The sequence below is a fragment of the Scyliorhinus canicula genome, chromosome 21 (assembly GCF_902713615.1).
Source record: "Scyliorhinus canicula chromosome 21, sScyCan1.1, whole genome shotgun sequence".
NCBI lineage: Eukaryota > Metazoa > Chordata > Chondrichthyes > Carcharhiniformes > Scyliorhinidae > Scyliorhinus > Scyliorhinus canicula.
The window spans coordinates 12784108-12811043 of record NC_052166.1 but is presented as its reverse complement, the minus strand read 5'-3'; the positions used below and the strand labels follow the sequence as shown (position 1 = coordinate 12811043).

General features: G+C 47.6%; 1 protein-coding gene across 1 annotated transcript in view; it reads right to left on the bottom strand.

Annotated features, from left to right (window-relative positions):
- Positions 1–26936, bottom strand: part of LOC119955927 (ectonucleoside triphosphate diphosphohydrolase 8-like) — a 64660-nt gene that overhangs the window by 14169 nt on the left and 23555 nt on the right. The window contains exons 4-5 of the mRNA XM_038782584.1: positions 18797–18944; positions 13417–13576 (exon numbers count right to left, since the gene is read on the bottom strand). Coding sequence (XP_038638512.1) covers positions 13417–13576; positions 18797–18944 — 308 coding nt within the window. The remainder of the gene's footprint in view (positions 1–13416; positions 13577–18796; positions 18945–26936) is intronic.

Below are 26936 nucleotides of genomic sequence, written 5' to 3'. Positions count from 1 at the left end.
TGGGCAACATTTTAGCCTCAAGGATAGAGGACTGTGTTCCAGGGGTGATAGGGGAAGACCAGATGGTGTTTGTCAAAGCAGGTGTTTTGTTATGCTCTGACGTAGCATAAGCTGCTTCCTTGATGTGCACTCTGACAAAGGAAGGTTCAGACTTGGAGATAGCTTTAACACATTTATTAAACTTTTAACAATTCTCCTACTTGGATTCGACTCTCCTGTTAAAGCTGCTATAGCTACTCAGACTGACGAACCAGTATGCTACGATCCAGTTGGTGAGTGTGATGTGTTGAAGCAACCCTGTGTACTCACTAAGTGTCTCCACTGGAAAGAGGAAGATCATGTGTGCTGTGTCCTTTTATATGGGTTGGTGTAATGCCCCCCTGTGGTAGTCACCTCTGTGTGTATTGTGAATGCCCATTGGTCGTGTCCTATCTCACTGGCCTATTGGTTGAATGTCTGTGTGTCATGTCTCTGGTGCTCCCCCTAGTGTCTATATAGTCTAGGTGTATTTACATTAACCCCTTGTGCATCATTTACAGTGATGCATATCACCACAGCAGGCAGCTAATAGCTAACGTTAAAAGGCTCCTAAATGTAATCATGATGCCTTCCGACAGGAGGGAGGCAGAGGTAGTGGTCGCTATGGACTCAGAAAAGGCCTTCAACCGGGTGGAATGGAATTATTTGTGGGAGGTCCTGGACGATTTGTGTTTGGGCAGGGCTTTACCTGGGTACGGGTATCAGGCACCAGTGGCGAGTGAGCGGACGAACCGGGTGAGTTCAAACTACTTTATACTGCACCGGGGGACAAAGCATGGATGTCCTCTCTCCTCACTGTTGTTTGCATTGGCTATAGAGCCATTGGCGATGGCGCTGAGAGCTTCAAAGGACTGGAAGGGGTTAGTTCGGTGGGGGGGGCGGGGGATGGAACACAGGGTCTCGCCCTACTCCTATATATTTCTGACCCGTTAGGGGGGATGGGGAGATTATACGGATCTTAGGGGAATTTGGCCGATTCTTGATATACAAATTGAATATGGGTAAAAGTGAGGGTTTTGTGATCCAGGCGAGGTGGCAGGAGAGGGGGCAGGCGAGGGGGCAGGAGAGGGGGAAGGCCAGGGGGCAGGGGGAGCTGCCCTTTAAAGTGGTGGGAGGGGGTTTTCGTTACTTGGGTATTCAGGTGGCACGGGGATGGGAGCAGCTACATAAATTAAACTTGACCCGGTTAGTTGAAAAAATGAGGGAGGACTTTTGAAGGTGTGACATGCTCCCGTTGTCACTGGCGGGGAGGGTCATGACCGTAAAAATGACGGTCCTCCCATGATTTCTGTTTGTTTTCCAGTGCCTCCCTATTTCTATACTAAAGGCTTTTTTTAAGCGGGTGAATGTGGTGATCTCTGTGGGTTTGTATGGACGGGTAAAGCCCCGCGAGTAAAGAACCTTCTTTAGAAGGTTCTAACCGCTGTTAGAGCAGAGCCGAGCCCGGGGGGGGGGGGGGGGGGGGGGCTGCGACTGCCAAACTTTAGGATCTATTACTGGGCGGCAAATATTGCCATGTTTCGAAAGTGAGTAGTGGGGGAGGGGTTGGTGTGGGAGCGGGTAAAGGCGACTTCATGTAAGGGCACAAGTTTGGGAGCATTGGTAACAGCTCCTTTGCCGTTCTCGCCGGCCCGGTACTCCACAAGCCCAGTGGTAGTGGCGGCTCTGAGAGTTTGGGGGCAGTGGCGGATGCACAGGAGAGTGGAGGGAGCGTCGGTGTCGGCTCTAAATTGTGGAAATCACCGATTTGTCCCGGGGAGGCAGGTTGAGGGGTTTTGGAGGTGGCAGAGAGCAGGGATTGAGAGGCTGGGAGATCTATTTATTGATGGGAGCTTTCCATGTTTAGAGGATTTGGAGGAGGAGTTTGAATTGCCGGGAGGGAATGGATTTCGATATCTGCAGATAAGGGACTTTGCGCAAAGGCAGGTTTCGACCTCTCCACTTCTACCGCCGCAGCATAGTTTCTAGAACAGGGATGGGGAGGGGAAGGTTTTGGAAATCTATAAAGAACTCATGGAGTGGGAGGAAACTCAGATAGATGAGCTAAAGCATAAATGGGAAGATGAGCTAGGAGGGGAGGTAGAGGCGGGTCTGTGGGAGGATATTCTGAGCAGAGTCATGCTCTGTCCTCATCATGTGCCAGGCTCAGCCTGATACAATTCAAACTAGTTCACCGGACACACATGGCAGTGGCCCGGATGAACAAGACCTTTTGGAGTGGAGGACAGGTGTGAGGTGTGCGGGAGGGCCAGAAAATCATGTCCACATGTTTAGGGCAGGTCCAAGCTTAGGGGGTACTGACAGGGATTTGCGGATGTCCTGACAACGGTGCTAAAAATGAGGGTGGCGCTAGGTCCAGATGATTTTTGGAGTGTCGGAAGATCCGGGAGTCCAGCGGGCGAGAGCGGCTGACGTTTTGGCCTTTGCCTCCTTGACAGATATTGCTAGCGTGGAGGGACTCGAAGACCCCAACATCAGGGGTTGGGTTAGTGACATGGCTGGCTTTCTCAGGCTTGAGAAAATTAAGTTCTCCCTGAGAGGGTCAACGTTAGAGTTCATTCGGAGGTGGCAGCCGTTTATCAACTTCCTCAGAGAAAACGAAACTGTCAGCAGATTCAATGCGGGGGGGGGGGGGGGGGGGGGGTAGGAGAAGGCTATTTTGTGTTTAGAGTAGGCGGGAACAGTGGGAGATGAAGGGATGGGTTACTCACTAAACTGTGTTTACATTTGTATTTGTATCGTTTATTGTTATAAAACCATAAATGCCTTAATAAAATGTTTTTAAAAAAAGAAAGTTGTTTTTGACTACTGCAGATGCGATGGGCCGAAGGGCCCTGTAGCCAGGCTGGCCACGCAAAATGGACACTGAGCCAAACTAAAATGGAAGGCTGCTGGGAAACAGACAGTTCAGCCAGAACAGCAGTCTGCAAAGAGCAGTTTGCATTCTGCAGCAGCAGAAACCAGTTTGGGCTCAGGTGGAAAGACCTTAGCTAGGTGCAAATGGCAAAACGCTTTGCATGCTAATGAGGCCATCAGACTTGAACACCCACACAATAGATACATTTGGTTCTGAATGGACACATTCCAATCAAGACCCAGACATCGAGGCACCAGAAACCTCCGAACAAAAGGACATAAGAAACGCCCCCTCCATCACGGAGACCCCCTCGCATTGGGGAATTAATCCAGTATCGATAAGAAATTGATCCAATAGGTAGAGCCCGCCCGAGAAGAGGGAAGGACAACGGAACCCCTATAAAAGATAGGGACCTCGTGTTGTCCGGTCTGTTAAACCTGTGCTCCGGCCCCGACTGACACCTGGTATCCTGACTCCAGCCGTTGAGCACCAGCCGCCGAAACCGTAAGTTCAACGCTCGCTACGCGATCCAAGCCCGCTAGACTCCCAAGTGCCAGAACGCTTGCTGAAGGCTGCAGACAAAACCAGGACGAAGGCCTCGTTCTCTGACCTTGCCTGTTCCTGTTAGATAAGTATTCTGTTTGCTTATGTTTAGTTGTAGCTTAGTCTCTTAGTGTGTGTGTGCATGAGTATTTATTATTAACTGTATAATAAATATTGATCGTTTGAACTTGACTAATCGGTGTATCGTCTTTATTACTTTGAATTTGACCTTGGAATACTTGTGACGTTGCCTATACGGCAGCTGGCGACTCCAGAGCTTAAATAATTACATAGAACAGAGCCTAGCAGTGTTAAGCACACGTCGAACTCGGAGGCGTGTTAATACACTCCAATAAACGCGTTTTACGCCCATAGTAAAACGTGCAACATTTAGTGGCGACATCCGCCGGGACCCTGTTGCAAGTGGAAACACCACAGTGTCCAGGACCCTGAAATTTGAATTAGAACTCCAAATTGCAGAGAAAGAAAGAGATCACAAGTATTCAAGGTGTTCAAAATAATAAGCGAAATTCGGAAGTGTGTTTAGTGCATGCGTACTAACAGGGCTGTAAGGTAAAACTGAAAGCTTTTTGTTGCGACAAACTTTCGGTAGTTTTGTAATCGGAAAATAGCGTAAGCCGTACCCTTTTTCGAAACACCACCCCAGCAACCCCCTGTTCCAAATTATAAAAAGAGAGTCAGAGGAAATGGCCATGCAGGCAATGGAACGTCTGATGGACCCAGAAAGGTTTGTGGTCGCAGCGACCAGCAGCAGTAGCAGAGTAGGCCAGTGTCCCACGTGGGAGCTGGAACTCCGCAAATATTTACAAGGAAAGGGATGGCCCCTTTGGAAAGAGTTTTGTGCAAATGAGGAGACAGGTCCCGGAAGTATAGGTCATACTTGGTGGGAGAACCTCTCTCAAATACACAAAAAGAGTTTAGGTAAAGCACGCAAGCCGATGGCGATTGTGTCCTGCTTGGCACAGTTGCGAGGCGCAGAGGAGGTCATCAGGACGCTCCGGGCAGATTTAGAGGAAAGGAACCGAATGAGTAAGGTCGATGTCAGGGACATCGAGAAAGAAAACCTGGATCTTAAAGGGAAGTTGGCAGAGAAGGGTAGAGAGGTGGATGATGCCAAGAGGGCTCACCAGTCTTGTCTAGCTCATCTGAACAGTTCCCAGACCCAGTATGAGAAAGCCTATCAGGACGTGCAACGTGCCGTTCTGATAAGACAGGAATCGGAGAAGCAGGTGGAGGCATTGCAGAGGCAATGTTCGGATCTCAAAGCAGCTTTGAGAGCACTCCACGCTGCAACGACCGAACAAAGACAAAGCACAGTTGACCACGCGAAATGCAGAAAACAGATTGCGGAACTGCAATCTCTGCTTTCGGTGCAGAATGGCTTCCAAAGCACCTTTGGAGCTCAGTTAGATGGGGAAAATGCCCCAGATTGGCAGGAATTAAGCGAGACAGCGCAGCGTTATGTTCAGGGAACATGTGCGCCCGCAGCTCAGCAGAAACGACAGGCACCCCAACCCCCCACAGCTCAGATCATAACCGCACCCATGAATCCCGTAACCACACAGAGGAAAGCCGAATCAGAAGGCGCCCCAGACATAACTTACACCACCCCTTTAACAGTAACCCAGCTAAGGGACGCTTGTGAAAAGATCACTCCGTTCCTCCCCACCGCAGACCCCCACCAGTTCTTCGCGAAAGTAAAACAGCAGGCTACCATGTACGGCCTGGATGAGAGAGAGCAGGTTAAGCTCACCGTGTTGAGCTTAGACCAGAGTGTAGTGGCAGCCCTCCCCGACCCACAAAACGTGGCAGGAGGCAGCCTAGAGGAGATGCACACTGCCATTTTAGATGCCATCGGGTACAATAGAGGTGACCCCGTAGAAGGCTTGAATAAGTGCAGGCAGAAGAGATCTGAACACCCCACAGCATTCGCCGGAAGGCTGTGGATTCACTTCAGCGCAGTTTTCGGACAGCTAGATAGAGCGCATTTAACCCGCGAAAACATGGTTAAGTGGACGCGCACAATTATCTCACACGCAACAGAAGCAGGACAGAGCGCTTGCAATAATTACGACCCCTCAGAAGAGGCCCATAACGAAAAATGGGTCCTCAAAAGATTGTCCCGCGCTTGGGAGCAATCGCTTCAGGCAAAAGCAAAGGTTAGATCCCCAGAAGAGGCTCAGGCTGCTGCAGATATCCAAGCAGTCAGAGAGCACCAGAAGCCCGCATGGGTAAATGAAGGCAAGAGCAGCCCTCAACAGAAAGGACAGGAATGCTATAACTGTGGACAGTTAGGGCATTGGGCAAAAGAGTGTAATGCACCCCAGCGATCTCAGAGAGGCCAGCAGACAGGCACTCTGAACCGCAACAAAGCAAAACCCATCCACAATGTAGCAGTACAGTCAGGACCCACCAATGTGGACGAGACGAACTGACGGTGTTCGGGCTCCCCCACTTGGGTCTGTGACACACTATGGGACTCATCAGGGAGGCCCGTAGTCACGGCAAAAGTCAAAGGGAAGCCCATAGAGTTATTGTGGGACACAGGAGGATCCCGCACCACCATTAACTCCACAACCACGGCACACGCAGACACGTGGCCGACCACCTCCACCATCACACTTAGCGGGTTCACCGGACACTCGCAGCAGGGACATATCACAGCACCCGTAGCGATCCAGCTAGGGAACATTAGCACAAGGCACCCCGTAGTTTTAGTAAATCTTCCCCGGACAGCAGAACACATCCTGGGGATCGATTTCATGAACGCACACAGCTTGTCGTTCGACCCAGTGAACCAGTGTGTCTGGCGAATGGCGAGATCAGACAGAGCCCCAGCCACCCTCACAGTAGGAGACTACGCTAATCGGATTAGCGCAGTGGGAGAGTACTCATTCGACCTGACTACACTCCACACCGACAGACAAATTAAGGCCCTACTAAACAAACACAGGACAGCATTTGCAAGTCACCGTCATGACTGTGGCAGAATGACTGGACAAGTTCATGTTACCGGACAGGACCCCCGACCGCAAAAGCAGTATAGATTTCCCCTCGAGGCAGAGGTGGAAATAGAAAAGGTTATAGGCAGCTTGTTGGACCAAGGTGTACTGAGAACGGTAGCCTCCACCAACAATGCCCCTATTTGGCCAGTGAGGAAGCCCGATGGATCATGGCGTCTGACCATCGATTATCGGGAACTCAACAAAGTAACCCCCGCAGTAGCCCCAACGGTAGCTACTAGTCCCGAGACCATGCTCAAGCAGGGTCTCAACGCCAAGTACTTCACGGTATTGGACATCAGTAATGGATTCTGGTCAATACCATTGGCAAAAGCGTGCCAATACAAATTCGCATTCACTTTCAAAACTCAGCAGTACACGTGGACATGCCTCCCACAAGGATTCCACAATTCACCCTCCATTTTCCACCGACAGCTGGCAAGTGGATTAGAGAAATTTTCCCGACCCGAATGTCTGGTACAGTATGTAGACGACCTACTACTGCAGACAGACACAAAGGCAGAGCACATTTCGCTTCTGGCCGAACTCCTGGAACTCTTGACTGAAATTGGCTGTAAAGTTAACCCGAAAAAGGCCCAAATATTGGAAAGTAAAGTGATGTATTTGGGATCAGTCATCACGCACGGCAAACGCGAGATCGAATTCAAAAGAATTGATTCGATTGTCAAATTGCCCCTTCCCCAAAATGTATCAGCCCTCCGGTCGTTTTTAGGACTGGTTGGCTATTGTCGGAACCACATCGACGGATTCGCGACAAAAGCCGCCCCACTTTCAGACCTCCTTAAGAAAGGAGCCCCCTGGGAATGGCTTCCGCAGCATACAGGCGCTGTGGAAGAGTTGAAACGAGCCCTTAGTGCAGCACCCGCGCTGCTAGTCCCCGACCAACTTTCACCGTACGCAATAGAGGTAGCGAGCACCGATCTGACCCTCTCGGCCGTGTTGCTTCAGGAACGGCACGAGCAGCTAAGACCAGTGGCTTATGCCTCCCGACTGTTAGACCCAGTAGAACAAGGATTTTCGGCCTGTGAGAGGCACCTCCTTGCTGTCTTCTGGGCAGTACAGTACTTTTCCTACATAACCGGACTAAACCCCATCACCATTCTAACCGAACACACACCCACACAGCTACTACTAGACGGTCGACTGAAGGACGGTTCAGTTAGCCAGATTAGGGCAGCTAGGTGGACCCTACTTTTACAAGGACGGGACATTACAGTGAAACGGACACGCACCCACACATACTTAGCAGACAACCTCCAATACCCAGGACAGCCCCATGACTGTGAAATTGTAGCTCCCCTGCATAACACAGGACCCTTTTTAGCCAAAACACCCCCCAGGAAGATAGGGAACCCGAAACAAAGCCCCCAGCCCACAGACACGTGTGGACCCTTGAGGATTTATGTAGACGGTTCCTCCACAGTTTTAAATGGTGAGCGTATCACAGGATGCGGCATCTATGTAGAGGACGCGCAGGGGCGCGCTCTCGAAGAAATCGCTCTTAAGTTACCAGGTCACTTAGGCGCGCAGGCAGCAGAGCTAGCAGCCATAGCGTACATAGTGGACCACCCCGATTCTTTCCCCAGCCCAGCAGACATATATTCAGACAGCTTATATGTCTGCAATAGCCTGACAGATTTTCTGCCCCTGTGGAGGACACGAGGTTTTGTCTCCGCAGACGGAAAACCCCTTCCATCAGCCCCTCTACTCCAGCATATTTTAGCGAAAGCGAAGGACAGGACCTTCGGCATAATAAAAGTAAGAAGTCACCATAGGTCATCACCCCCTGGGAATGTAAAAGCCGACGCGTTGGCTAAGGCAGGTTCCAGGAGAGGACACTTATGGACCCCCCCAGCTAGCGCACCAGCTAGCGCCCCTGTGAGCGCAGTCCAAGTCTCACAGACTGACATTAAAGATCTCGTGGCAGCACAAAAACAGGACAGAGACCTCAGGGAGGTTTTCAAGGGAAACTTTGTGCCTGCTTACGAGCACTTTAAACACGCACTGACCACACATGAGGGTGTGATCATTAAGGACCGACTTTATGTGGTCCCACAGCAGGACAGGAATCAGATGATTGCCTTGTTCCATGACGGACACGGGCATCAGGGAATTGATGCAACAACGAGGCACCTCAGGCAACTCTGTTGGTGGCCTGATCTCAGGAATGATGTAACGCACTACATAGAGAATTGCCTGATTTGTGCTCAGAATAACCCGGAGCGGTATTCTAAGAAAGCACAACTTCGGCATACTCGCCCAGTTAACGGCCCTTGGACAAACCTCCAGATCGACTTTATAGGTCCATTGCCCCCTTGTAGGAATGGCTATAAATACGTTCTGGTGGTGATAGATACCTTTACCAAGTGGGTAGAGGCATTTCCCTCACGAACAAATACAGCAAAGACAGCTGCAAAGATCCTGACCCACCACATCTTCACGAGATGGGGTTTACCCCGAAGTATCGATTCGGACCAGGGATCTCACTTTACAGGACGGGTCATGAGGAACGTCCTGACAATATTCGGAATCAAACAGAACTTCCACATTGCGTATCATCCACAGTCCAGCGGGATTGTGGAGCGCATGAATCGGACCCTAAAAACTACCCTTAGGAAAATGGTTCAAGAGAACAATTCCACATGGGATTCAGTGCTCCCCTTTGCACTTATGTTCATAAGGAACACTGTCTCCACATCGACAGGATACACACCACACACACTCATGACCGGACGCCCTATGAAAGGTACAGAATTCCTTTTAGGACTGGACATGACAAACCCCGAAGTGACGGCCCTCACACATGAAAAGGCAGTTAAAGATCTAGTTGAGACTGTGAGGTCTGCACAGCTCGCAGCCGCAGTCCAGCTAGGGAAACGCCGACAGCAACGTACTGCCTGTTTCAATAAGACCGTACACACCACAGAATTCCAAGTTGGGCAACAGGTAATGTTATCTGTTTATAACCCCAGCAGTTTTTTGGCTCCAAAATATTCCGGTCCCTACTCAATTTCGGACAAAATTAGCCCCTCCGTGTACAGAATAAAGTATCCTAATGGGAAGACCGCGTGGTTCCATATAAACCAGTTAAAGGCATATGGAACACAGGCCAACCATGCTCACCATGTCCTGCTGGATGCAGCAGAACACTTCACCCCGCCCACCAGAGACACTTTTCCACCATCCCCCTCACAGACCAGTTCATCAACGGACTCGCCCACGACTCCGCCCACAGACCACTACAGACCACGCCCCGACACGCCCACAAGCTGCCACAGCAGAGACAGTAGGACAGACACTGACTCTGAAGACAGCGACAGCACACAGCCATACAGCCCACACTGCACCACCTACGACCCCGACTCCAGTGACCCCATGGAAGTCACTTACCTCAAAAACCCCGAACCACCACCCGACCCCGACTACCCCGACAACACACTCGACGCTACACAATGGCACAGGGACAATTCCTACAGACTTGTCCGCAATGACGAGAGTGACCCCCGGTCACACAACTCCAAAATAGCATGCCTGATCCACACAAGGGTGTGGGATCCGGGAGAGCAGGACGACACGGTGTCTGACTCCCGACACGGCAACCCCTTTGTGACCCTGTTCACAGAGGCAGAATCAAAGTGAGGTGTCCAGATGATGTAAGATAGGAATCGTTTGAGGGAAACGATGTCCTTTCTGATGGAACCTGCACGTATGTTTGTCTTCGTTTTATGTTTGTTTGTTTTCAGGAATGTAAATGTTTCAGTTGGAGGATGGACATCTTCTTTTCAGCTGAAAAGATCGTGACCACCTCACATACACGTTAGCTTGTCTGCCGAAACTTTTGAGAACTTCGGTTTGATTGGAGATCTTTTCCAAAGTTGTAAGGCCACACGCCAAATAGTTTATCTGCAGATATCTCTGAGAACTTCAGTGATGTCCTCAGTTGGAGCATCTTGGCTCCCTTGGTTTTTAGGTGCCCCTCTATTCGGCAAAATAGAGGCTGCAAGTCATGGTAAACACATTCGTACCCGTTTCTTTCCAGGTTACTCAGGCAGTGGACAAACGGCACTGAGGACCCGCCCTGTCTGAGAACCAACCCTTGGTCAGCCAAGCTCGGGTATGGCACAGCACGCCCTACCCGGGGATTCCATCCAACTCGTACCCGTAGCGGCCCATACGCAACTCATTCGGACGTTTCTTTCCAAATTTGTTTTCATTTTAGGTTAGGTAGCCCTTCGGCCACCATCCCACATGCTATTTACATCCGGGAACATTCGGATGGTAAATCAGCAAAGCCTGCGAGACGGCTCGCAGAAGGAAGGATTGTTAGGTGTATGCTGGTCTTTAAATTCGCTTTTGAAAAAAAATGAGGGGAGTCACAGGGTGTGACTTAGCCAGTCATTTTAAAGGGTCAATTGGGATTTGAAAGACAGATGCACTAACAAGTAAAGGTCTTAAACTGTGTATTGACAGATACTGTGCTTGATCCCAAAGGTTTCAAAGGACGAGACAGAGGTCGAAGCCAGGATTGTCAATACCGGAGGAAGAAGGAAGAGAAAGAAGAAGAACAGCAAAATGATGGAAGCCCACTTATTACTATTTAATGTCATATGTATATGTGTGGAAACAAGACACGTTTCCCCCACAACCCCCACCGTAAATGTTAGTACAGCAAACCCCCAGTGCTCAGCTCTGATCAGCGAGGTTCAGACCTGGTGTACTAAATTCATGACGTGGTACTCCATGTCCTACATAATCGAATCACTGTTGGTGATTGCGATCCTCACCATCCTAGTGCAGACCCTCAGGTTGAGGAAATGGAAGAGGAGAGCCTCTCGTTCCAGCACCTCACCCATCTATAGAGTGCAATCCCCCATCTTCGGATTCCACCAAACCCCTCAACCCCTCACTGATTACAACACTCTGTAAATAAAATTCAGCCATGTATTATATTGTTCCATACTCGACTGCCGAGTTGGGAAGTGTTATGTTGTGGTGTGAATGGTTAAGATTTTAGAGTGATTAAATGTTTAAGTTAAGGTTAAGGTTAATAGTGATAGGTAGAGGTTCCCAATTGTAGTAATGCATGTCCCTTTGACATAGGGCCAAGTAGAAATGTTAGTTAAATTTTTTTTTCTCTTCTTCCCATAGTTTAGAACAGAGTAGAACAGGAACTGGCAAGAGGTCAGAACACAAGGAGGCAAAGTACATAGGTGATCCTTCACAATAGTATGATTGTGAGGATCACAAGGAGGGAATGTAGCCAGGCTGGCCACGCAAAATGGACACTGAGCCAAACTAAAATGGAAGGCTGCTGGGAAACAGACAGTTCAGCCAGAACAGCAGTCTGCAAAGAGCAGTTTGCATTCTGCAGCAGCAGAAACCAGTTTGGGCTCAGGTGGAAAGACCTTAGCTAGGTGCAAATGGCAAAACGCTTTGCATGCTAATGAGGCCATCAGACTTGAACACCCACACAATAGATACATTTGGTTCTGAATGGACACATTCCAATCAAGACCCAGACATCGAGGCACCAGAAACCTCCGAACAAAAGGACATAAGAAACGCCCCCTCCATCACGGAGACCCCCTCGCATTGGGGAATTAATCCAGTATCGATAAGAAATTGATCCAATAGGTAGAGCCCGCCCGAGAAGAGGGAAGGACAACGGAACCCCTATAAAAGATAGGGACCTCGTGTTGTCCGGTCTGTTAAACCTGTGCTCCGGCCCCGACTGACACCTGGTATCCTGACTCCAGCCGTTGAGCACCAGCCGCCGAAACCGTAAGTTCAACGCTCGCTACGCGATCCAAGCCCGCTAGACTCCCAAGTGCCAGAACGCTTGCTGAAGGCTGCAGACAAAACCAGGACGAAGGCCTCGTTCTCTGACCTTGCCTGTTCCTGTTAGATAAGTATTCTGTTTGCTTATGTTTAGTTGTAGCTTAGTCTCTTAGTGTGTGTGTGCATGAGTATTTATTATTAACTGTATAATAAATATTGATCGTTTGAACTTGACTAATCGGTGTATCGTCTTTATTACTTTGAATTTGACCTTGGAATACTTGTGACGTTGCCTATACGGCAGCTGGCGACTCCAGAGCTTAAATAATTACATAGAACAGAGCCTAGCAGTGTTAAGCACACGTCGAACTCGGAGGCGTGTTAATACACTCCAATAAACGCGTTTTACGCCCATAGTAAAACGTGCAACAGCCCCCTCCGTGCTGTATGACTCTATGACTAAGCGCAATGGAACCTTTCACACTTAATCAATGACCATTGATAGAATGATAGAATTCCTACAGTGCTGAAGGAGGCAATTTGGCCCATCGAGTCTGCACCGACCCTCTGAAAGAGCATCCTACTGAAACACACTCCTGCCCCACTGTCCCCAAATCCCACTTAACCTGCATATCTTTGGACTGTGAGTGGAAACCGGAGCACCCCGCCAAAACCCACACAGGCACGGTGATAAAGTGCAAACTCCACTTGGGGCAGCACGGTAGCATGGTGGTTAGCATAAATGCTTCACAGCTCCAGGGTCCCAGGTTTGATTCCCGGCTGGGTCACTGTCTGTGCGGAGTCTGCACGTCCTCCCCGTGTGTGCGTGGGCTTCCTCCGGGTGCTCCGGTTTCCTCCCACAGTCCAAAGATGTGCGGGTTAGGTGGATTGGCCATGCTAAATTGCCCGTAGTGTCCTAAAAAGTAAGGTTAAGGGGGGGATTGTTGGGTTACGGGTATAGGGTGGATACGTGGGTTTGAGTAGGGTGATCATGGCTCGGCACAACATCGAGGGCCGAAGGGCCTCTTCTGTGCTGTACTGTTCTATGTTCTATGTTCCACACAGACACTGACCCAAAGACAAACTGAACCCAGTGTGTTGGCGCTGTGAGACCATGTTGCCATGCCACTGTACCTCGCTTCTGCAGTTACCCACCTTGAGGAAGCACTGCAGCAGATAGTTAACTGTGATCCATCCATAGACACCCTCATCAGCTCCTGAAATAATGCGAGCCTCATGGAATTGAAATGGATAGGAGCAGATAGTATTCCGGACTTCATCAAGAATCATCCTTGACTGTGATTGGTTCTGAATTCTGAATAACAAGGCGAGTAGAAAATAATAAAGTTATTCTCATCATCATATACAAAACAGTGCATTCTAAAAATACGATTTCCTTCTTTCTAGGTACTGAGTACTTTTTAGGTACAGCAGCTTTGAAACTAAGCTTCAACTGAACTGATTCACCTCTCATGCAGCTGGAATCTGTACACCTAGGAACAGGATTATTGTTAGTGTACCTGGAGTCTGTGCACCAGGAGCAGGATTATTGTCAGTGTACCTGGAGTCTGTGCACCAGGAGCAGGATTATTGTTAGTGTACCTGGAGTCTGTGCACCAGGAGCAGGATTATTGTCAGTGTACCTGGAGTCTGTGCACCAGGAACAGGATTATTGTTAGTGTACCTGGAGTCTGTACACCAGGAACAGGATTGTTGTTAGTGTACCTGGAGTCTGTACACCAGGAGCAGGATTATTGTCAGTGTACCTGGAATCTGTATACCAGGAGCAGGATTATTGTCAGTGTACCTGGAATCTTTACACCAGGAGCAGGATTATTGTCAGTGTACCTGGAATCTGTACACCAGGAGCAGGATTATTGTCAGTGTACCTGGAATCTTTACACCAGGAGCAGGATTATTCCTAGTGCATCTGGAATATGTACACCAGGAGATAGATTATTGTTCGTACACCTGGAATCTGTACACCAGGAACAGATTTGTTGGTAATATAGCTGGAATATGTACACCAGGAGCTGGATTATTGTTGGTACACCTGGAATCTGGACACCAGGAGCAGGATTATTGTTAGTGTACCTGGAGTCTGTGCACCAGGAGCAGGATTATTGTCAGTGTACCTGGAGTCTGTGCACCAGGAGCAGGATTATTGTCAGTGTACCTGGAGTCTGTACACCAGGAACAGGATTATTGTTAGTGTACCTGGAGTCTGTGCACCAGGAGCAGGATTATTGTCAGTGTACCTGGAGTCTGTGCACCAGGAACAGGATTATTGTTAGTGTACCTGGTGTCTGTACACCAGGAGCAGGATTATTGTCAGTGTACCTGGAGTCTGTACACCAGGAGCAGGATTATTGTCAGTGTACCTGGAGTCTGTGCACCAGGAGCAGGATTATTGTCAGTGTACCTGGAGTCTGTGCACCAGGAACAGGATTATTGTTAGTGTACCTGGAGTCTGTGCACCAGGAACAGGATTATTGTTAGTGTACCTGGAGTCTGTACACCAGGAGCAGAATTATTGTTAGTGTACCTGGAGTCTGTACACCAGGAGCAGGTTTATTGTTAGTGTACCTGGAGTCTGTACACCAGGAGCAGGTTTATTGTTAGTGTACCTGGAGTCTGTACACCAGGAACAGGATTGTTGTTAGTGTACCTGGAGTCTGTACACCAGGAGCAGGATTATTGTCAGTGTACCTGGAATCTGTATACCAGGAGCAGGATTATTGTCAGTGTACCTGGAATCTTTACACCAGTAGCAGGATTATTGTCAGTGTACCTGGAATCTTTACACCAGGAGCAGGATTATTCCTAGTGCATCTGGAATATGTACACCAGGAGATAGATTATTGTTCGTACACCTGGAATCTGTACACCAGGAACAGATTTGTTGGTAATATAGCTGGAATATGTACACCAGGAGCTGGATTATTGTTGGTACACCTGGAATCTGGACACCAGGAGCAGGATTATTGTTAGTGTACCTGGAGTCTGTGCACCTCTAGCAGGATTGTCTAGTGCACACCAGGAGTCTCTACACCAGGAGCAGGATTATTGTCAGTGTACCTGGAGTCTCTACACCTGGAGCAGGATTATTGTTAGTGTACCTGGAGTCTGTACACCTCTAGCAGGATTGTCTAGTGCACACCAGGAGTCTCTACACCAGGAGCAGGATTATTGTCAGTATACCTGGAGTTTCTACACCAGGAGCAGGATTATTGTTAGTGTACCTGGAGTCTGTACACCTCTAGCAGGATTGTCTAGTGCACACCAGGAGTCTCTACACCAGGAGCAGGATTATTGTCAGTGTACCTGGAGTCTCTACACCAGGAGCAGGATTATTGTTAGTGTACCTGGAGTCTGTACACCTCTAGCAGGATTGTCTAGTGCACACCAGGAGTCTCTACACCAGGAGCAGGATTATTGTCAGTATACCTGGAGTTTCTACACCAGGAGCAGGATTATTGTCAGTATACCTGGAGTTTCTACACCAGGAGCAGGATTATTGTTAGTGTACCTGGAGTCTGTACACCTCTAGCAGGATTGTCTAGTGCACACCAGGAGTCTCTACACCAGGATCAGGATTATTGTCAGTGTACCTGGAGTCCCTACACCAGGAGCAGGATTATTGTTAGTGTACCTGGAGTCTGTACACCTCTAACAGGATTGTCTAGTGCACACCAGGAGTCTCTACACCAGGAGCAGGATTATTGTCAGTATACCTGGAGTTTCTACACCAGGAGCAGGATTATTGTTAGTGTACCTGGAGTCTGTACACCTCTAGCAGGATTGTCTAGTGCACACCAGGAGTCTCTACACCAGGATCAGGATTATTGTCAGTGTACCTGGAGTCTCTACACCAGGAGCAGGATTATTGTTAGTGTACCTGGAGTCTGTACACCTCTAACAGGAGTGTCTAGTGCACACCAGGAGTCTCTACACCAGGAGCAGGATTATTGTCAGTATACCTGGAGTCTCTACACCAGGAGCAGGATTATTGTTAGTGTACCTGGAGTCTGTACACCTCTAGCATGATTGTCTAGTGCACACCAGGAGTCTCTACACCAGGAGCAGGATTATTGTCAGTGTACCTGGAGTCTCTACACCAGGAGCAGGATTATTGTTAGTGTACCTGGAGTCTGTACACCAGGAGCAGGATTATTGTTAGTGTACCTGGAATCTGTACACCAGGAGCAAGATTATTGTTCGTACACTTGGAATCAGTACACTAACTGGTGGATTATTGGGAGTACACCTGGAATCTATACACGAGGCAGAGCATGGTCTTTTGCCCACTTGGTTTTGGCCAATGGTGGTATTATGACTGGTAGAGTCTTGGAGGCCCGAAGAGCCTGTTCCTGTTCTATATGGGGCCTCACGGTAGCATGGTGGTTAGCATCAATGCTTCACAGCTCCAGGGTCCCAGGTTCGATTCCCGGCTGGGTCACTGTCTGTGTGGAGTCTGCACGTCCTCCCTGTGTGTGCGTGGGTTTCCTCCGGGTGCTCCGGTTTCCTCCCACAGTCCAAAGATGTGCGGGTTAGGTGGATTGGCCATGCTAAATTGCCCGTAGTGTAAGGTTAATGGGGGGATTGTTGGGTTACGGGTGTACGGGTTACGTGGGTTTAAGTAGGGTGATCATTGCTCGGCACAACATTGAGGGCCGAAGGGCCTGTTCTGTGCTGTACTGTTCTATGTTCTATGTTCTATTGTTCTTTGATCTTAGATTTGGACGAGGGAACTAAATGTATCATCTCCAAATTTGTACATGATACAAAGTTGGCTGGGAGGGTGAGCTATGAGGAGGATGCCGAGATGCTACAGGGGGATTTGGACAGGCTGAGTGAGTGGGCATGGCAGGTACAGTATATTGTGGATAAATGTGAAGTTTTTCGCTTCCTGGCAAAAATAGGAAGGCAGGTTATTATTTGAATCGTGAGCAGAGCGGCAGCATCAAGAAGAAGCTTCCATTGGTGTCCACTATATTTGCCATTTTCGGGAGTTTCCCTGTTTTTTTTTCCCTCCGATTTTTGTCAGCCTTTAGGGCCGTCCTGGGCACCAAACCAAGCCGGTTTAAAAACCGGTGAAGAAACCCGCGGGAGTGTCGGGCAGCCAGAGCAGAGGCGTCGAGCCTGAAGTGCGTGGCAGTTGGAGCAGCGGAGGCGGAGCTGAACAGGAGGCAGCAGGCCCAAATCCAGGACGCAGCATTTAGAGGGGAAGATGCACATCAGGTGGCTTCTGCTTAAAATGTTTTTTTAAGAAGTTTGCAGTCCGCTCCCAGGGAAGAAATGTTTTTTAATTTTGTTTTTAAAGATTGAAGAAAGAAAGAAAAATAATAATAAGTCACTAAAGGATGTGAAAAGGTCTGCGAAAAGCAGCTGTGAAAAAGGGAGGAAAAGCAGGTTCGCTGTCAAATGACAGGGCCAGCAGTAACGCTGACAAGATGGTGGAGGCTGGACCGCATGGTGGGTCCGCACTACTTATGGTGGAAAAGATAACCGAGGTGATGGCTGTGGAACTGGAGAAGCAGTTTGCGAGGCACATGGAGGCGTTGAGGAAGGAGATGGCGGTCGCACTCAATCATTGATGGAGGAGGCAATTGCCCCGGTGAGGGTAGCTGTAGCAAAGGCAGTGGCCGAGGTGAGATAACAGGGTGAAAAGATGAGGGAAGTGGAGGAGGCCATGTCGCAGTACAGCGACCAGCTCAGCTCGATGGGAGACGAACTGCGGAGGGTGGTGGAGGTCAACAGAGGACTCCGAGCAAAGCTCAAAGATTTGGAGAATCATTTGAGGCAGCACAATCTGCGAATTATGGGCTTGCCCGAAGGGGCAAAAGGCTCGAGACCAACAGCGTACTTGCTAAGGTGCTGGTGGGATTGATGGGGGAGGGTGAGGACCCCTCCCGGTCTGAACTGGACCGAGTTCATCGGCTGACCCGCCTGTATCACACTCTCATCCTCAAAAACATGGCCCCTCTCCTTGGTGAACACTGAAGAAAAGTATTCATTCAACGCCTCTCCTATCTCTTCTGACTCCATGCACAAGTTCCCACTACTGTCCTTAACCGGCCCTACCCTCACCCTGGTCATTCTCTTATTTCTCACATAAGAGTAAGCACCAGAGACATCATGTCACACAGAGGTGACACTACCACAAGGGGGCTACCCATATAAAAGGACAGGGCACACATGCTCTTTCTCTTTTCACAGCGACATCAAGAGTGAAGGACAGGGGCAGATCAGAAGCATCACATCCACCGCATGGCTTAGACAGACTGGTTAGTTAGATTGCGTTACTATAGCAGGAGAATCAAACTCAAGTTGGAGAATTGTTTTGCAATAAATGTGTTAAAGCTATCTCCAAGTCTGAACCTTCCTTTGTCAGAGTATACATCAAAGAAGCAGCTTATTTTACATGAAAAAGCATAACACAACACACAATAATTAATATTTTACTAAAGTAATGCCCAGTATGTCCAATACAAAACCCCCTCCATGTATAGAGCAATGTTAGAATTCTCCTTACTCAAGCAAACGCATTCCAGCAGTCGCAGCCAGACTAATGTGGGCCTTCCTTTGTTTCTTTGGTGGGATGTATTTGAGCACTTTGTCTAAACAGGGTCTGAGAGACTGGCCAGCCTTGGGTGGGTCATTGGCAAAGCTGGAAATTCCCTCTGTGAACACAATAACATAACATTACCAGCCACGCGTGTCATCACAAAGTGGATCAGCCCAGACACACAGTAAACAAACACTGTATTGAGCTCCACCCTCCACCTCCGATGAATTAATTATCCTCCAGTGGTCATGACTCATTGAAAACTGGTATTAACACCCCAAAAGCTGGCAGCAAAACATGCAGCCAGGTCGCTTGCCACTCAGTAGATCACTTATGAGTATCTCCTGATTGGGCAGGAGGGGTGTCCAGGGCAGGTGAGAGCAAGGGAGAGTGATCCAGGGAGGAGCAAGTCACACTTTACTCACTGTAGAACATAGAACATACAGTGCAGAAGGAGGCCATTCGGCCCATTAAGTCTGCACCGACCCATTTAAGCCCTCACTTCCACCCTAACCTTGTAACCCCCTTCTAACCTTTTTTGATCACTAAGGGCAATTTATCATGGCGAATCCACCTAACCTGCACGTCTTTGGACTGTGGGAGGAAACCGGAGCACCCGGAGGAAACCCACAAGACACGGGGAGAACGTGCAGACTCCGCACAGACAGTGACCCAAGCCGGGAATCGAACCTGGGACCCCTGGCGCTGTGATAGCCACTTGTGCTATCGTGCTGCCCTGTTCAATGCTTTCCCTTTACAAGTCTCTATGGTATCTCATGAATGGGCAACGGGCAACAAATGCTGGCCTAACCAGTGGATGCCCACTTATTGTGAAAAAATAAATCCCCCCGTCCCCAGTGGAGGAATCAAAAAACCTATCCAAGTCACCAATGGATAGACGGGGGAGGGGGGGGGGGGGGGGGGCACAGTAACCACAATGTCTTCACTATCAACTCAAATGGTGCTGAAGGATGACAACCAGCAATCTACCCCTATTATAAAAATTAAAACAAAGGCCTCATAGTGCCAGGGATCCAGATTCAATTCCTGCCTTGGGTCACTGTCTGTGTGGAGTTTGTATGTTCTCTCCATGTCTGCATGGGTTTCCTTCAGGTGCTCCAGTTTCCTCCCACATTCCAAGCATAAGCGGGTTAGGTGGATTGGCCAGGCTAAATTGCCCCTTGATATGCAGGTTAGGGTTGCGGGGCTTCGACTTTCAATCTGTAGCTCATTCAGAAGGGTCAGTACAGACTCGATGGGCCGAATGACCTCCTTCTGTACTGTAGGGATTCTATGATTCTATGAATATTACACATTGTAAATTGTAAGTTTTTATTAAAACACATTTTATTCAAACTGGTATCAAAGTAGGTTGCAGCAAATAAACACCCCGGGAAATATTCTTCCCAACAATCAACAATACAGTTTGTACAGATTTTTCTCCTTTTTCACCCCCCACCTCCCCTGCGACAAACAGCTCCTCAAACACGGTCACAAACATCCCCCACCTTTTCTCAAACTCCCCTGCTGAGCCCCTTAACTCATACTTTATCTTCTCTAACCTCAGGAAGGTATACAGGTCACCCAACCAAGCTGCTACCCCCGGTGGCGATGCCGACCGCCACTCCAGCAAAATTTGTCGCCGTGCAATCAGAGAGGCGAAGGCCAAGACTTCGGCCTTCCTCCTCTCCATGAGCTCTGATTTCTCTGAAACCCCAAATATCGCCCCCAAAGGGTCCGGGTCCACTCCCTCCTCCACTATCCTGGCTAAGACCGTGAATACTCCCACCCAGAATCTTCCCAATTTTTCACAACCCCAAAACATGTGCAAATGATTCGCTCACCCCTGCCCACACCTCTCACACTGATCTGCCACCCCCTGAAAGAACCCACTCATTCTCGCCCGAGTCATATGCACCCTGTGCACCACCTTAAACTGTATCAGGCTCATCCTTGCACAAGAGGAGATCCCGTTTACCCTTCGCAGTGCCTCACTCCATACTCCCCAATTGATCTCCATTCCCAACTCCGCTTCCCATTTCTCCTTGATCTTCACCACCTGCTCAACTCCATGCTCCCCCAGCCACTTGTATATATATCCCTAATTCTTCCCACCCCTTCCACATCCGGAAGCAGCAGTCGCTCCAGCAGGGTGTATCCCGGCAATCCAGACCTTTCGTGCAAAGTTCCTAACCTGTAGATACCTGAACTCACTACCCCTCGGCAGCTCTACCCTCTCCCTTAGCTCCTCCAGACTGGCGACCCTTCCTCCAAATACAAATCCCTCCCCCCCCACCCCCCCGGCTCAAACCCATGATTCTCACACAGCGGCGTTAGCACCGACATCCCTTCCACCCTAAAATGCCTCCTCAGCTGATTCCATATCTTCATTGTGGACTGCACCACTGGGCTCCCTGAATATCTACTCGGAGCCATTGGCAATGCTCAAACTAGACCCCTTACAAGATTCCTCCTCCATCCTAATCCACTCTACCCCTTCTCCATCCCACCACCACCGCACCTTGTCCACATTCGCCGCCCAATGTTAATGCTGCCTCTGTCTCTGCCTCAGGGTCCTCCCCAGCCTCGGCACCTTCCCCGCCCATACAAAGTCAGAGATGATTGTGTCCACTTTCCGAAAAAAGGCCTTTGGTATAAAGATCAGGAGAGCCTGAAAGATACACAAGAACCTCGGCAGAATATTCATTTTCACCACTTGGACCCTCCCCACCAACGTTAAGTGCAGTGTATCCCACCTCTTAAGATCCACCCTGGCCTCTTCCACTAACTTTGTTAAGTTCCATTTATGGAGTCCCGTCCATTCCCTCGCTACCTGAATCCCCAAGTACCTAAACCTATCCTTCGCTACCTTAAATGGCAGCACCCCCGAAATGAGCCCGCTGTGCCAGCTCATTCACCGGGAATACCTCGCTTTTCCCTACATTCAGCTTGTATCCCGAGAACCCTCCAAACTTCCCCAACAGGCCCATAATCCTTCCCATACTCTCCAACGGATCCGAAACATACAGCAAGAGGTCATCGGCATCGAGCGACACCCGATGCTCCGTCTGTCCCCTGATTATCCCCTGCCACTCTGCCGACCCCCTGAGAGCCATCGCTAATGGCTCTATGGCCAGCGCAAACAGCAACGGCAACAGCGGGCACCCCTGCCTCGTAACCCTGTGTAAGTCAAAGCTTTGTAAGCTCATATCATTCGTCCTCACCCTCGCTCTTGGCGCCACATACAGCAACCGCACCCATGCCACAGTAAATTATAAAGTTGATACCATGTGTGTCATGTGCCAGAGTTCACACAGTTATGGACGGTGAATGCTATCTGTCTCATTGCTTGTGGGGAATTAAAAATACATACTATTCATCTTCATAACATAAATGTCACACAATATAATCAAGATATCACATAACATCTTTAATGTAGTAAAACATCTCAAGGTGCTTTACAGAGGCATAATACGGCAGAAGTTGAAATTCTCTTTATATTCTAGATTAATTCTTGAATAATGGGCAGTTTTTGCAGACAGAAAGATAATTTTTCTAAGTTTTCTCCCATTCACTCCAGTCTATTCTTGCAGTATTTATTTCTTCATAAAATATGGGTGTCACTGGCAAGACCAATATTTTTCCTGTCCTTAATTGCCCTTGAACTGAGTGGTTAAATCGGCCATTTCAGAGGGAATTTAAGAGTCAAGTACATAAACAGCAAAAGAATAACGAGCGAGAAAGTTGGGCCTCTGAAGGATCTACAAGGTCATTTATGTGCAGATCAACAAGAGATGGGGGGATATCCTAAATTTATATTTCTCATGTATGATGTCTTGAGGAGTGAACATATCACAGAGAAGGAGGTGCTTGAAGTCTTAGGTAGATAAATCCCCAGGACCTGATGATATGTATCCCAGGATGTTGTGAGAGGCTAGGGAGGAAATTACGAATTGCGGGTCCCCTAGCAAGGATACTTGAATCGTTGACAGCCACAGGTGAGGCCCCTGAAGATTGTAGGGGAGCGCATGTTGAGCCTTTGTTTAAGAAGGCTGCAGGGAAAAGCCTGGGAACTGCAGACCAGTGAGCCTAATGTCTGTGGTGAGTAAGTTGTTAGAAGGTATTCTGAGAGACGGGCCGGAATTCACCGCGCCAAAATCCCGCTCGGTGAGGGGGCGGAGAATGGGACGACAGACCTGTGATCAGCTCCAACACCTTCCCATGATTCTCTGTGGACCGGAGAATCCCTACCAGTTGCGCGAGCGCGGTCTTTGAAAGAGGCCCCTGCGGCGATTCTCCGCCGGCAGCTGGCCGAGTTCCCGCCGGTGTGATTCTAACATGGTTCCACTCGGCGGGCACACGGAGTGGCGTCTGCCGCGGCTGCCCTGGTGGGGGGGCTCGGTGGGGGGGGGGGGGGTTCTTCTCCTTGTCAATCTTTTCAACTTCAAAGGTGATGAAGAATTCTCCCATTTGTTGTGAATCAGTACATTGGATTGCATTCTTCATTCAAGTTGTTTAGAAACAGCCTGGTTCAAATCAAGATCTGGAAATTGTTGACATTATCTTTGACTTATTCTATTCCTTCTAAGAATAGTTTCATCAGCAGTTCTGATCAGATAAGACCTTGGTAAGAATTGCCTAATTATGTGAGCTTTGACAGACCAACCTCCTTCAGGAAGTCTGAATTTAACTATATCATCATCAGATAGAGTAGACAGTTCTTTCGAATGTTGATCAAAATATATTTTCTGACTCATTTTCTTTTGTTGCATTCTTTTTAAAAGATTTTGTAGTTTTTGATCAGGAAAGTGTAATTGAGGTAATGTTGTTCTCAACACTCGATGCCTAGATGACCCTCGTCTGCAACATTTGAAATGGAGATATGCCTGTTCACAGAGGAGATGTTCTGTAATTGAGTAAAGCTAAGTAAAAATCAGAATCAGATTCTTTAGATATGCTAAGTAGATTTTTCATGATGTGAACACCTTTCTCTGCTTTTCCATTTGATTGCGTAAAGTGTGGGCTTGAAGTAACATGTTGAAAATTGTATTTCAATGAGAAATCATGCCATTCATGCTTTGAGAAACAAGGGCCATTGTCAGACATTACGATACTGGGAATACCAGATCTGGCAAAAATCTCCTTGCATGCCTTTATGACATTGTTGGATGAGATGTTGTTCAGTTTCACTATCTCAGGAAAATTGGAAAAATAGTCAATGAGTACAAGATAGTCTTTTCCAAAAAAGTGAAAAAGATCAGCACCAACCTTGATCCATGGTGATCATGTGGTTGCAGTGGTTCTTTGCATTGCTGACTTTGATGGGATTGACATGTTGAACATGGCAAGATCATATTCTCAATATCATTGTTGATGCCAGGCCAATAGATAAACTGTCTGGCATGTCTTCTACATTTAATAATGATAATGTAATAATAATCGCTTATTGTCACAAGTAGGCTTCAATGAAGTTACTGTGAAAAACCCCTAGTTGCCACATTCCGGCGCCTGTTCGGGGAGGCCAGCATGGGAATTGAACCTGCTGGCATTGTTCTGCATAACAAGCCCACTGTGCTAAACCAGCCCTGGCATTTCTCAATGCTTAGATGACCCTCATGTAATCTCAACATCATTTCAGAATGCATGCTTTGTAGAATTACAATGCGATCTTGTCTCAGCAGTGTACCATCTACAATAGTAGGTTCTGACTGAATGGATTGATATTGCGGACAATTGCCTTCGCACCATCCTTCTTAAAGATGTTTCATAACTTTCATCAACGTGGTATCTTTCTGTGTCTCAATGTGAATTTGCTGAAATATGACATCTGATACAGGTGGTAATTCTTTGAATAGCTGCAAATGTGAATCAACATCATTGATGGATTCTTCTTGGCCAATGTCATTGTTGACTGATCTAGATAAAGTATCAGCAATTACTAATGCTTTACCTGGTGTATGCTTCAGTGTGAAATCGTATCTTCTCAATTTCATCATTGAAGTCTGGGAGTCATGTCATTTAAGTTTTGTTCTATGATGTGTACCCATGGACGATGGTCAGTTTCCACTGTGAATTTGGGTAGACCATATATGTAGTCATGGAGTTTGGAAATCCCCGTGACTAATCCAGGACATGCTTTTTCGATTTGGGCGTACCTATACTCAGTGTCAGTCATCGATCTTGTCGCATAGGCAAGAGGAACACAATTATCAAAACGGTCTTGTTGCAGTAAAACAGCACCAATGCCATTTTTACTTGCATCAGTTGAAACTTTGGTTGATTTTGTAGGATCAAACAATGATAAGCATGGAGCTTGTATCAATTGTTGTTTCAAATCAGTCCATTCCGCAGTATGTTTGTCAGTCCAGATGAATTCTGTGTTCTTTCTGATCAATTGACATAGAGCAGTTGTTCTCGTGGATAGATTTGAAATGAAATTTCCTAGAAAGTTGACAAATCTGAGAAAGCGTAAGAGAATTTTTGGGAATTTGCATTGCCTTGACAGCTTGCACTTTGTCTTGATCTGGTTTAATGCCTTCAGCCGTTATGTTGTCACTTAGGAATGTTAAAGATGAGGCGGCACTTGGCCTTGTTCAACTTTAAACCATAGATGTCAATTCTTTGTAATACCTCCTGAAGACGCTTGATATGCTCTTCAGGCATTGTTGACCAGACGATTATGTCGTCAACATAAACCCGAACTCCTTCTATGTTCTCGGTCATCTGTTCCATTGTTCTGTGAAAAATTTCAGAAGCAGATATGATAACAAAATACATCCTATTGAAACAGTACCTTCCAAAAGGTGTATTAAAAGTACAAAGAAGTTTGTACTTCTAACTGCATCTTCCAAAATCCTTGACACACATCAAGCTTGGTAAATATTTTAGCATTTGCCATCTCAGCAGTGATATCTTCTTTCTTTGGTATTGGATAATGCTCTCTCTTGATACTTTTATTGAGATTTTTGGAGTCCATACAGATTCTTATTTCACCTGTAGGTTTCTTGACACAGACTCGGGAGCTTACCCAGTCAGTAGGTTGAGTAACCTTCGAGATTATTCCTTGAGTTTGAAGTCTTGACAATTCAGCTTTCAGTCGATCTTTAAGTGGACTAGGTGGATGGATCACTGATTTGGCATCCTTTTTCAGTTGGATTTTGTACTGAAGAGGTAATGTGCCCATACCTTGAAAAACATTTGGGTATTGCTGTAAGAGTTGCTGAACATCATCATTGAGTGCACTTGATTGACAGGTATTCATGAAGATTCTCTATGAGTTGCAAATCTTTGCATGCTCCAAGTAATGATGAACGAGTAGCATTGACAATCTCCAACTTTACTTGTTGTTGAATGTCTCTGTTTGTGACGCTTAGGTAACAGGATCCATGTGAAAAAATTGGGTTGCCATGGTAATCATGCAATGAGCATTCTGGAGGAATCATTTCATAATGACTCTTGATCTTGGACATCTCCTTGGAATTCAAAACATTTGCCGAAGTGCCGATATCCAATTTAAAAGTGATTGAAATTGTGACACAGTAGTCATCCATTCGTTGCTTACTATGTTGACTTTTTATTCTTCCGTTGCTTGAAGATTTTTCTCATACTCTCGATGAGGTAACTTCATTGTTTTAAGATGATCCTTGCTTGCTTGTAGATCATGATTGATTGACGAATCAACTACACCACGAAGAAAGTATTTTCTAATGAGAAAATATTGTCATCTTCCGTGAAATCCTCTTGAGTGTTGATTTCTTCTGTTTTGTCCACAGCGCGTACTTTGTGATACTTTTTGTGTGTTGGAGGAATGTATTTAGTAGTTGATTGATACTGTGAAGCATAATGGTTGAGTTTCTGACATTTTAAACATTGTTTGCCAAAAGCTGGACAATTCCCCTTCAAGTGGGCGTTACCACATCTGTGACACATAATTACGTTGTCATCATTATGTAATTGTGATGTACACGCATGCGCAGATTTCTTCTTGAACGTCTCGTATTTTGGTGCATAGTGCGCATGTGCAGAGCTCGAAAATGCTTACAAAGGATAGCTTCCTTTCTTCACAGATTTCTGCTTTGCCTGCGACACCATTTTAATTTTCTCTGTC